The sequence below is a fragment of the Paramormyrops kingsleyae genome, chromosome 2 (genome assembly GCF_048594095.1).
Source record: "Paramormyrops kingsleyae isolate MSU_618 chromosome 2, PKINGS_0.4, whole genome shotgun sequence".
In the NCBI taxonomy this organism is placed as follows: Eukaryota; Metazoa; Chordata; class Actinopteri; order Osteoglossiformes; family Mormyridae; genus Paramormyrops; species Paramormyrops kingsleyae.
Window position 1 is genome coordinate 30,256,956 of NC_132798.1, and position 13,150 is coordinate 30,270,105.

General features: G+C 35.9%; 1 protein-coding gene across 2 annotated transcripts; it reads left to right on the forward strand.

Annotated features, from left to right (window-relative positions):
* The first annotated feature begins 237 nt into the window (after positions 1-237).
* On the forward strand, positions 238-3,184 carry dmrt2a (doublesex and mab-3 related transcription factor 2a). 2 transcript variants are annotated; one of them, XM_023820759.2, is made up of 4 exons: positions 238-415; positions 659-1,068; positions 1,258-1,360; positions 1,703-3,184. In XM_023820759.2, the coding sequence occupies exons 2-4, from the start codon at positions 718-720 to the stop codon at positions 2,746-2,748; spliced, it is 1,500 nt and encodes a 499-aa protein (XP_023676527.1). In that variant the 5' UTR covers positions 238-415; positions 659-717; the 3' UTR covers positions 2,749-3,184. The 2 variants fall into 2 exon arrangements, with proteins under 2 accessions (XP_023676527.1, XP_023676526.1); XM_023820758.2 differs by having other exon boundaries at positions 656-1,068; positions 1,703-3,183.
* The last annotated feature ends 9,966 nt before the right edge of the window (positions 3,185-13,150 follow it).

Below are 13,150 nucleotides of genomic sequence, written 5' to 3' on the forward strand. Positions count from 1 at the left end.
TTCAGCAAAAGTTTTTGAATAATGCAGTATAACACATAATTTTATTAGTCATCCCAAACCATCCAGATTAATAGCTTGTATATGCGTAACCACGGGATAATCAATACATTCATATCTTAAAGTCACACAATCTATGCGTAGCCAATAAGGATGAACTACTGAAAATCAGCCAATCGCAAGGAAAACCGCGCGGACTCGAGGGCTTAAGAGAGGTGGCGCCTGAAATTGCAGCGGAAACATCAAGGCAGTGAAGTGGTCATACTGGGGAGAAACAATCAGTGACAATAACCTTTGGGCCAGTACAGTATAGGTTCAAGTGTGAGCGAAGGACTAGACCAGCGAAAGCATTTTCTGGATATTATTACGATTTTTAGGATCTTTCCTCGTGTTGATCGATCATCGTTACGTGAATTCCGTAAGTTTTGTGACTTAAATATACTATGCATTTAGAATTATTATGTTTTTGGACTAACAAGACTTTTAGTTTTCCTCATAAACATATACGTGTGATAACCATTTGTACGCACCATACAAAAACTGGTATGCACCCAAATGTTTTTAGAACTGTAGTAGACAAATATATGACAAAATGTCTGCAAAATTCAATAGTTAAGGGCTTGATGCTGATTTTGTGGTTTGCTGTTTTTATATTTAGCAGGTGCCAGTTATACGGCATTAGAACAGTCTAGAAGGATCGATAAGGAGACCTAAAGAAACATGACGGATCTTGCCGCTCCTGATCTTGAAATCGACGTGGAGAGTCTCGAGACGGAGAGTGACGATCAAGGAGAATACAGCAGTGTCGTGGCCGAGTTAGGAGACGATGCTTCACAAAGTAGGGACAATGACAAATCAGCCCAGATGACGCTGAATCCTGGGGATCAAAGAAAACTGAGCAGGACCCCGAAGTGTGCCCGCTGCAGGAATCACGGAGTGGTCTCTTGTCTGAAGGGACACAAACGTTTCTGCAGGTGGCGAGATTGCCAGTGTGCTAATTGTTTACTTGTAGTGGAGAGACAGCGTGTAATGGCAGCACAGGTGGCACTAAGGAGGCAGCAAGCTACAGAGGTAGGTAGTTCATGAAATATTATTTCTACGCAAGACTGATTCTAATGCATGACATTTTTGGTCTTTCTCCTAAATACAGCACATTGTGGAATATGGCATTTAAAAGAATAAACGTATATATGGAAATTATATTCTTGGGATATGCACAATACAAATAGCACATACAGACCATGTTTTTTTGAATTGCAGGATAAAAAAGGTTTATCAGTGAAGCAAATTTCAGCAGAAAGGAAAACCATCTACCAGAGGCACCTCCGTCCTTCAAGCATGCTGGCAAAAAGTATTTTAGAGGGTAAGAATTAGAAAACATTCCAGCTCATTACAAAATACGAAAATCTATTGTTTAAATACTATATTCTTCTCATTCTTTCCTGCCTTAATACTGTTGCCCTTCTATTCTTTTTCTTTTCTGATTTCATAGCTTTGCTTGGATATCGATTGCATCGGTAGGCTTTAGTACATACGATACTATTTGTATTATAACATATATATTAACATTTGTTGCATTGGTAGTAGGCATCACATTAGTTCATGGTGTATTTGTGTAAATAAAGTAAATTGAAATATCTCGCCTGACTACGCATTCATGGCAAATTTCCAAGCAAGAACATGACAGAATTTTTATGTTTCATAGGGTATCGTCCACTTCAGTCAGATCACTTTTTGGGTGGAAACCCCTCTCTTCCTCCTCCGCTGAGTGATCGTATGAGGAAGCGAAGAGCGTTCGCTGACAAGGAGTTGGAGACAATCATGCTGGAGCGAGAGTACAAAGAGCGAGAGATGATGGAATCCAGTCACGCAGCAGCTGCATCCCTGCTCCTTCCAAACAACACTGTTCATGCTGCAGAGTACAACTCCTACAAGGCATCTTACGCCAGCGCACAAGTGGACCCACCACCCAAAGACCTTTGCAACTTCCTTCCTAACTGTCTGGATGTGTCTATGCAATACGCTGGCACTGGGAATGTTGAACTCATCTCCTCAAATGTCAGTGTAGCAGCCACATACCGGCAGTACCCTCTCCCACACCGTTTTATGATGTGGGCTCGGGGTAGCAATATCAATGACGCTTTGTTGTACCAGCAATGTCTCCTCAATGCTACAGCAGTACAGAACATGAAACCTGACATTGTTTGGGACACAAAAATGACACCATCCTCAGAGAACCACTCATCAAACCAAGACAGAGTAGTAACAAGGTTCTGCACAGCTCCAGAGCTCTGTGATCTGCAGCAAGTAGACAATCAAAGGGTGCTTTCCCCAAACCAGAAGGAGAGATCAGCCTTCTCACCACTTAAGAGAGCCTGTGGACAAGGTTTTCCCAACTTGCTATCCCCAGCTGGGCCAGACTATGTCCTGAACAAGCTGAACAAAGATGGTGCGAAACATGCCCTCTCTGTGAAGCTCAGTTCTTTCCACTCTCTCATCCAGCAGACTCTGAGTGAAAAATCAAGCCTTGAATTGAAAGGGCTTCAGTGCAAAGAACTCTTGGAAGAAGCAGCAAAAAAATACAGGGATGGTTCCACCAGAGAGCTCCAGAACCTCGAAAACGTGGAGAGCTTTCCGAAAGAATTTGCGTTCAAGCAAAATAAGACTAAAACTTCCTGTGACTCTCTATCTTTTTCTGTGGAATCAATACTAAAGAGACCATCACCGTCCATGAGCCATGCATCCCCATAAGAAGAGGTCTTTTCCAGATGAACTCTTCTGTTCCTTCCTTCTTTGGTCTCAAAAGATTTACTGATGCCTGATGTTAAACGTCTGTTTTTCATTACCGTATGACATTTTATGGTATAGCTTTACTGCATTGCTTTCTATAAATCTATTACCTAATGTAAAAATTATCTGTAAATGTGAGCATGTACACGATAGAGAATATATTTAAATGTATTATAAATGACTTTAACCTGTAATTTTACAATGCACTGTCAATAAACAAGTTTCAGATAGTTAAAAAGCTTTATCTTTTTCCTTTTTAAAATGTATTTTTTTAATGTTTTGTTTACAATGTATAGACATTTCCTGACCATGCCCCTTATTCTAGGGTCAGGTCCCCCCGGCAACCCCAGTTGGGATTAAGTGGTTACAGTGATGGATGGATGGATGGATGGATGGATGGATGAATGGATGTATAGACATTTACCTGGTGAAAATAAAGCAATCATGGAATATATCAAATATTTCAGTGATAAAATAATCTGAATGGCAGTTATCATACCAAATGATACAGTTTCTAATCAGATTAATAAAGATTTATATCTGATAACACTTTTCCAAATTCAGTGTTACATTGTGTATTAAATTTCTATTTTAAAAAATCAGTTTTTTTAGAATATCTGTTTGTACTGCTACAATGTTGATTTGATTCTATTATCATTCTCTAAAAAAAAAATTAAAAAGAATTGTTCAGTTGGAAAGTGCACACACACAATGGACCAGTGAGAAATCAAAGTGGAAGTAAAGAGAATATGTAATTACATAGATTAGCAAGGGCCGGGAAATGAACCCACAACCTAGAGATGTGTGGTTATAATGACAGCCACTGAGCCAATGGACTACTGCAGCCCTTAGCGAAGGTAAACCTCATGAACAAGAGCAAGTACTGTGTAGGCACTAGTAAGGAAAACGCTACTTCAAAGATTTTAATATTATGTTTGGAAAAGCGATTTATATGCTGTACTTTTGTTAAAAATATACAAATTTATTATTTCTTCAGATTTTTGCAGCCATATGGCAGTTTACTTTTTTTCTGCAGTGCTGGACAGATGGAAGATTGAGTAGTATGGAATACAGCGTTGTTTTTGCTATAAAAAAGTTGTAGTCTGTTTAACTGATAAATGAAACATTCAGTGATTGAAACTTACACACCCTGCATGAACATTTAATACGTGAAAAAACAATAAAGGTTTATCATAACTGATAGTGCAGGCTTTACAGTGGGCAAGATTTAATGGCTGTTTAAGGTAACATAAGGCAGTAACTGATAAAGTTAAGGTGTAGGTATTCTAGGTTAAGGGAATTGAGCGTTTTTTTTTACTGAAATGTGCTGATGACATCAGATCTGATAGGATCCATTTCCAAAGTTTCAAATTCAGCAGGTTTGCAAAGTACAATATAGTCCATCTCACAGATGTTTATCTATCTCTTATTACCAGCTTCACATGCCATGTCAAACAATCCTGATATTTCTCACGCAGGCTCTTGTACAGACAAGATATTTTTCTGTATGTTCATTTTGTATGTTTCTGTATGTTCATTTATACATAATATAATTCTCAAAATATAGTACATAAAAAAGTTTTGTAAATTTTAATATTTTATGACGCCCTATGTTTTATTTTGTCTATAGTTCATATTACCACCTGAATTTGATTATAATTATCACCACACAAGGTGGCTTTAATACATTAATTATGGCATACTATAACGCTGCACTAAAATCAAAAATTCATCAGAGCCATAAACAGATAAAATGAAAATCTATTTTTCTTAGTCTATTTCCCCAGTACATTTTCCAATCTAATGGACAGATATTGAAAGTTTTAAGGTAGCAATGATTAAAAAATGCCAAATGCATTTTAAGGATAACTTAACTTAATGTTCAATAGCATCAGTTAAGTATAAAAAGTATCTGCGGCATCCTACACCTTAATTTAAGGTCATTACAGATTCGTTTTTGAAGACAAATTGTACACAAAAAAAAACTCCCCTTCTAAACTCTCAGAACTGCTCCACACTGATCTATTGTGATCCCACCCATATGACTCTCCGCTATCACAGCCATCTGATGGGGAATTAATTCTTTCATCATATTTATGTTACCTCTGCACAGACCCACATGCAGTATGTTGCCATTCCCTGCTTCCCCAGGTGTTAGACTATTTTAGGTTGTGTAGCTAGGTATACAATTTATTACAAGCCCCTGCACATTAAAAATCTGTTAAGCTGAAATGTAAGTGAACCTGATACACAGTAGTCACACACAAGGTTATTTTGACTTTGAAAATAAATGGTACAGACTCTGTTTATATTTTGGAGTCAATGAGTGTTAACAATAGGGTAGGATACTTGTTCATTTTACACAGCTTAGCCGCTGTTTATACTCCTTCTTAAGACCAGCAGCCTCTATGTTTAAAGACGCACAAATTCCTCAAGGGCAACTTGTAATATAATAAGAAATGTCTAGCCTGGAATCTTTTGACAAGCGTATAACACTTAATTACCATGCTGAGCTGACAGCTGTTTCTACCGATAAGGGCTCAGGCAAATCAGGTTTAAGCTATTGTATGTTTAGATGTGCTTATGCACATACTGTCCTTTCCCCCACCTTCAGATTCAGTAGCAGGTAGCAAAACTATGGGAGCAGAACAAGTTTATATTATTAACACCTGCATCATGTTTTTGGAAATACCCTTTACAAGATTGCAAGCATGTGCCTGCATATTACTGACACTGTATTGCCAACAAGGAAATAACTGCAAACTCCAATGTTTCTGCTACTTAAATATAAATTCTGTACTTTCACAGAACAGAAAATATGGTTCTAATAATGCTTTTAGAATTCTACAATACTCTCTGCACATCCTTAAAAGCCACGGTCATATAAAAATGTTAGTTACTGTATATATTGTTGGGTTTGTTAGGTTAAACAAAGAATACATACTAACATAGAGTAGTATGAAATATTATATTTTACATTTTTATTGGCATACATTATATAAGATTTACATATACTACAGAAAACTCCACATCTCTTGCCAAAGCACACATATTGGTGCTTGTGGGATCTTAGTGGTATTTTAATTGAAAGGTCTTGAAGTACACAAACAAGTCCTGCAAACTGTATGCAAATGGCCTTAAACAGATCTTTAGACACGGGTATTTGGCAGACAGCATTAACTGCATCGTATTTAACCCTCAGTGACATTCACATGTAACATAACACTGGGCTCTTTCATTGCTGGAAATCAATAAATTAAAATAAGGCTACTACTACATTACTCTTGTCAAATTTCTCGCTTCCTTGATACAGACTTAATAATAATCACAAAATGAAACCATCCCCCTCTCTGATCAATGTTAGAATTTGCCATTCTAAAGTACCATGTAAATTTAATGGAAAAACAGAGTGATGTATACAAAATGTTTCCCAATGGTTTTACTTTTCATCTGTGACGACACAACAGTTGAACTATTACTCACTGCTTCATCATATCGTTTACCATTACTGGGGTATTCTTTGTTTAAAAGATGTTCTTTTAAATTTTGTAAACATTTGTATTGTTTGCATTCCACTGTAACACTGATTACTTTCAAATGTAATCAGTGCAGATCACAATTTTTTTGCCATCAGTGCTATTAAACCAGGGGAGATATTTGGGAAGGATAGATAAAACTATAATTATTTTATTAATATCTTTTGAAATGCACAGCTAAGAAAAAAAAAACGTATACAGTACTGACAGAGGGCAGTAGGTTTGAGGATTTGAAGCTATGGCCTGTGGTTCTCCAGGAAACATTGTTTACTAAAGGATTTAGCATCTAATGAGAAGTAAAATAAAATAAAAACATTGCAATGGTTTTCAAAAGACTTGTACTTTGTGGGTAGAATACCATGGGTGTCCACAAACATATAGCTAGGGGTTAAGGGTGAGCCAGAAAGGGGTACTTAACTTCTGTCCAATTTACAGCTCTCTGATCCTCTTGACTAAACCTGCTGGCTGAGAGTCTACATTGCAGTTAGGCATAACAGACCCTTGCTGACAGATCAGTTGGAAGAAGGAAAAGGGATTACGTGCCACCCAATGAGACTAGAAGGGGGGGTGAAAAGACTGTTTAAGAGTAGTTTGTAAATGTTTGGGTACGAAAATGGACCATATCTTAGTGTCACATAGGAGTGAACTTACACACTTACATGTTGAAAGACGTAATCATGAAAGCTCAATTTGATTACTACTATTTTTTTTATAAGAAACAGAACTCTTTTAACTCAAAATTGCTGACATTTTATTGGCCATAGATTCATCAGTAATATATACTGGCAGAATGCCCCTTTAACCTTGGTGGAAACCAGACTAGTCCGTTGCCACTGTGAAACTTAAGATGTGTTTTGGCAATACGATGTATGCCATTTCTCTTGTTTTCCTGTAAACATAGATTGTTTCCGGTACAATACAGTTAAAAACTGGTTTATACTTCTTATCTTTTCAGGTTATGACAGTCTGCTATATTTATGGTGGGGGTGTAAATATGAAGCTACCAATGTAGCTGTAATGGTTCCCCTAAGGGAATTTCTAATGCTTTGCCCTTGGCACCCGAATGTGCTTCAGTAACTTCTTAGAAGTGCTGTTATTTAAACAGAAGTGACAGAGGGAAATGACGTTATGATTTGTGATTCTTTACCTATGTTTCTATATCTTTCAACTCTCATTTACTGAATCCTAAACAATGACGATAGCCATGTTTATGTTGTTATATAAGTTTAACGAATACATTAAGACTCCATATTTTGGCAATAGCATTTCAATTGCATTTAAAACAAATCTCCATTAAATCCAAAGCTTCACTCACTTTCTCAGTAGACAATTTTAATACATCACTTTAAGATGGATACATTGAGTAACATAAGACTAATATGTAAGATGAATATATGACTTTCACTATATTATTATTTATTATATTAAATCATTAATGATATTTAAAACATTGAAATACCATTTTCGTTTGCAAGTGAAAGTCGTATATTCATCAATATAAGTGGTTAAAGGATAGATGAATGGGTGGATGGATGGATGGATGGATGAATGGGTGGATGAATTGATTATGTCAGTTATATATCTGAATCTATATAGTTACATTTTACAGTAACATATTATCCAGAAATATTTTATATCTATAATGATATAAGAAGCTGTGCAGGGCTTTTTATCAAAACCAAAAGCATGCCTAAAGTATTTAGATGTACAATCATGACAATAAAACTGGAATGCGCGAGATGGAGGTGTTCCATTGTAAACCATGACCAACATCTTTATCATATAAAATGCCTTTTTTACAAAGGCTCTGCAAAGGGTTTTTATTTCTCTTTTTTAATTTTTATTGTTTCATTTTTGCAGCTCTGACTGAAACATTATTTTAAATGGCAATTGAGTTATATGGATTACTAGTACGAGGCTGTTTTATTTGGTGTTTGAAGAGTATGTATCATTTTTTTATATTTTATGTAATATTAATGTATTAAAGAATTATATTCAATCGCATAAAATAAGTAGTAAGAGAACCACATAGTGAATCTTGTGGTGCCTTCCACGTAATACTGCTGATGCTGGTGAAATATTTACTGAAGACTTCTCACACATTGTAACGATTTCCAGGTATCTCTCTCTGCAAAATGGATACTGGTCTTTGGCATAAAATCACAGCAAAAACATCAATTTTAATATGCTTTAAATAGAAATAAACGTTAAGTCAGTAGATATGTTGCTGAACAAAGAAAAATAAATGGGTCTGGGTTTCTGTTAAACTGAAAAATATATATTTGTATAGTTAAGTACCTCATAAAATACTCCCTAGAAATCTATCAGGAAAGCCTTTGAAAAGACTCAGGGGGTTCAACATGTGCTGCTCAGCTGTTTGGATTGCTCCAGCACCGGGCTCAATTTAAGACAAAAATCTGTACACATTACTGTAATGATATGAAAGATTTATGTTCTATGCACATTAAATGACCCTCCAAGGCACCTTTCGTAAGGGGTGACTATGAGACTGACATAAGGGAATATTTTACAATGAACATTTTAAGTTATATATTTAGGGTAATAATCACCCTTCATGTTTTCATGTTGAACAATTTTTACCAAACCTCGAAAATACTGCTGACCACATTCTGAATCCTCTATAGCAGTTAAACATGACAGTATCATACAGTACTACTTGAAAGATACCCGTTTACTCCATTGCCCAAATGTGTTCATTGCAATACGGTCAACTTGGATGGATCTCCAGGAATATGGCATGCATTAAATAAATAAAAGAGCTCAGACTGTAATGTGAACAGTAGTTTTTGATCCCAAGATTCTCAACTTTCAACCCATTCTTAATGAGGTCTACCTAGAGCAGCTAAAAGAAAGAGTACAGCAAAGGATGCAATACTTTCAGAAACAGTGCAAAAAATGCAGCGTCACACATACAATGATCATTTAAAAAGACAGCTTTACACATGATATATAGTCATATAATGTTAAATATATAGATAGCTACACACTATTGTACAATAAACATAAAAGGATTTTTTTCGATTGTATCTTAACCCTCTGGAGTCTGAGGCGTTATTAAGTCATTAAGACTCCTAATATTGGCGAAACAAAAAACGTTAGTTTCACATCTTTTTCAAATCACAGCACCTTATAGTAAACGATTAAAGACTGAAGACAGTTTTTGATACTCGGACTGTAATGGAAAACCCAGGCAGCATGAGGATTTTAATAGTGTGCAGGTCCTCTGTTTTATCTGTGGAAAATAACATGCCATTTCCAGCTCATACGTTTATGTTTCAGGAGAGCGAACAGGAAAGGGCTATATAGGGGTGCACCATGACATATGTAAGTAGATATTGGTGCATTTGAAGTTTTAAAAGCTTCTGCCCAAAAGATTTAGTATTTAAAGCAGGCAATTGTATATGACATCTGCACAAGACCCCTTATAAATTTGAATCAATTTTTCAAAGGAAATAAATTTTTTTCCTTCCCCTGGCCATACCATGTTGACGGTGTCTTTGAAAAGTGAATATCAGGATTCTTTTATGATTACCATTAAGTATCCATTTTCAAGCATATATCGTCTATGACTTTGTGAGCTTTTGTAAGTAATAATATAATGATCCAGTTTGACCCTTTAATATTACTTTAGATATCTGTGGTACTATTTGGAGGAACCATAGGTTAAGATTAAAAGGGATAACATAATGAATGGCTGCCACTAAACTGATGTATTAATGTGGAGAGCAGCATAAAATTACCCATATTCCTTTGAAGCACATGTTTTTCGGGCTGAATAAGCAGTCTTTGTCATGCTTGACTCCTCTCTTATAACAGATCTGACAGTCCTAAAGTATTGATGATGCAATAGGATAAACAATGACTCACTGTCAAAGAACAAATTCAGCTTGAAACATGATCAGATAGCTTTCTTCAATACTTTCACATTCTGCTTTCCTTCTCCAACATTAATGTTACCTATATTAAATGTACTGAATATGAATTATTGCATAAGCATCAGCTTTTTGGTAGATCAGCACTTACACACACACATACACACACACACACACACACACCAATTTTCAGTTTTATGACATATACATTGATATTACTTGGAATAAATTTACTTCAACCACCTTGATTCCAAGGTTACCATTTTTACCGCTGTACAGATAAATGATGGAATTATTATTGTTGTTGCTGTTGATAATAACAACAATAACAATACTACTGTAACAATTACTACTACTACTACTACTACTACTACTACTACTATAACAACAACAACAACAACAACAATAATAATAATTATAATAACAATATTACTAGTAATTAACAATAATAATGTATATAAAATGAGAAGAATATGAAGTAGTTAATGGTTTGCATTCTATGCATTAAGTTAAGATTCATGTTAGCCTGTTTCATATTCATCTTAAATGGAAATGATGTCATCATTTCTGCTTTTATTAATCTCTGGTAAGTGCTGTAATGATGTTACTTAAATATAAAAATGAACTCCATTTGGGCTGCCCTGTGACCCTATACTGTATAAGCAGCTGAACATGGGATGCAAGAATTTGTTCGGGGGAAGGGGGAATTAGGTAAGCATGCAAGCTCCACAAACATGGAGCTGTGGTGGAGATTTGAACCCTGGTCCCAGTGGTAGGAGGCAACAGTAATTTTAATTCAATCTGTTATTTATTCAGCAATTTATCTAAAGTTATTACATGGGAAACATGCACAGTCTATACTATTGTATATGCTATAATACATAATAATGCATTTGCATTTGCATTGACCAACATTTACCTTCTTCATATACATTACCATAGACAATCAACAGAACGTGAAAATTTAGCATCGGGGCAATAAAATTTCCTGATTCTGACAGGCTTGTCAGATTCCCAACTGCTACAGGTTCCCTCTCCTAGGTCACCCTAACAAACATCTGTTCCCTTTAGGCTGGACAATTTAGCTGCTTTGCAGGTCTTTCAACCTGCTGCTTTCACACTGAAATAACTGAAATCACACTTTATGGCTCTAATTTCTTCCTGTCAGAACTTTTGGTAACACTTCTCTAAACCAGAGGAATTTTTGTCATTTTAGTTTATCTTTATTAAATTTGATGTATTTATGTATATATGTATTATGTATTATAAGATATACATATATTTACTGAACCATTTCACAGTGTCATCTATACTGATGATGCAATGTTTTGGAATTTTGATATGTATATTAATTATAATACTGTAAATGTCATATACTATTAAAATAATCTGTATGTGTTTGCATGAAGTTTCTTCATTCCTGATCCCAAGAAAAGAGAAATATTTATGGCCAGCCGATGGCAGCTTTCTCATTCTTTGGTGCGAACTTTAACACTAACAGCTGTGCTGTGGAGCACCGTGACAAAAAGGAAGTTGCTAGAGGATGGACTGAGCTTTAGGGTGGAGGTGGGGTGGGGGGTTGCTGCAGTGAACCCCCTCCCTGCACTTTGACACACATACTTTCCAGGGACACCCCAATGAGCCCAGCAGGAGTCTGACAGTCAAATCTTCCGCCATTGCAACAGACTTTTCACAACATGGGACAAGGCTAATTGCAACCAGACTTTCCTACCCCACTTTTTTGATTGAGTGATGGCCAATGGGATGTGACCCTGCCTGGCCATCCCCCAAAACTGTCCAACCTTTCAAAACTGTGTACTGTCTGGGGTAGTGAGGACATTTTTAATATTTGGATATCGCTTAGAAATACGATAGAATACTGTGCGCAAATCACTTGTGATTGGCTGTGTTAGATCCATGACTGTTGACATGCATATGTTGAAGTTTTACATTAAGTCATCCAAAACCCATCTTATCTGACATGTAGATCCAAATAGAACGAAAGTCAGCTTCCTTGTTTTGTCTACTTGCTGGGTAGAAAGAATGTCATACAATCTTTCATTAAACCAATAATATTAAAATATTAAAATGAAAGAATGAACTAAGCTTAGTTACAAAATGTTTTGAATAATCAAGAAATTTGAATTTTTTAATACAAATACTGCTGTTCTATTAGTTGTATTTCCTGTTTCTTACAAACAAGATACTTTTTAACCGTTCATTTGTCGTCTGAGTTATGCATATAATATATTATCTATCATTATGCTTTTGTTGCTGCTAAACCTATTGGTGTGATGTCAAGCATTGAACTGCGATGGACTCCACAGGTGAGCAAAGATATGCACCTCATCACGAAGACAGAGCACCATGAAGACTGAGGCAAGTCATATTGTGCTGACACACTACAAAAAAAGCTTCTTTATTAGAGTGAAAAATGCTTGCAATTGATATTTGGATAAAATGTTCTCATGAACATTATTTTAATCATAAATTATTGTCCTCTGACCTCAGTCGGATAGACTCATTTTGCTCATTATCACTTCCCTGAGAGAAAATGGTGAAATCAGCTTCACGTAGCTTCAGAGCTAAAATATATACATCACTTTGAATACACTGATTTTGTACTCAAAACCCAGCCTACTATTTGAGGGGACATCGTAGTGTCCCACATTACTAGTAATCTAGTAAGTGTGATGTGGCTATTTCCAGGCGATGGCTCTGGTTACAAAGGAATTCTGTGAATCCTACAAAAGCAATACAAATCAGGGACACAGATTGAATATATATTATAACTTGGAGTTGGGGATCTATAAAGTGTATAGAGTGATGTGATCTACTGAAATAATCTTGTTCTGGATACACTAGCCATTAAGGATTAATATAAATCAGCAGAAAGGCCTGTTCTTTTTGCAACCCCACATGTGCTCAATATAT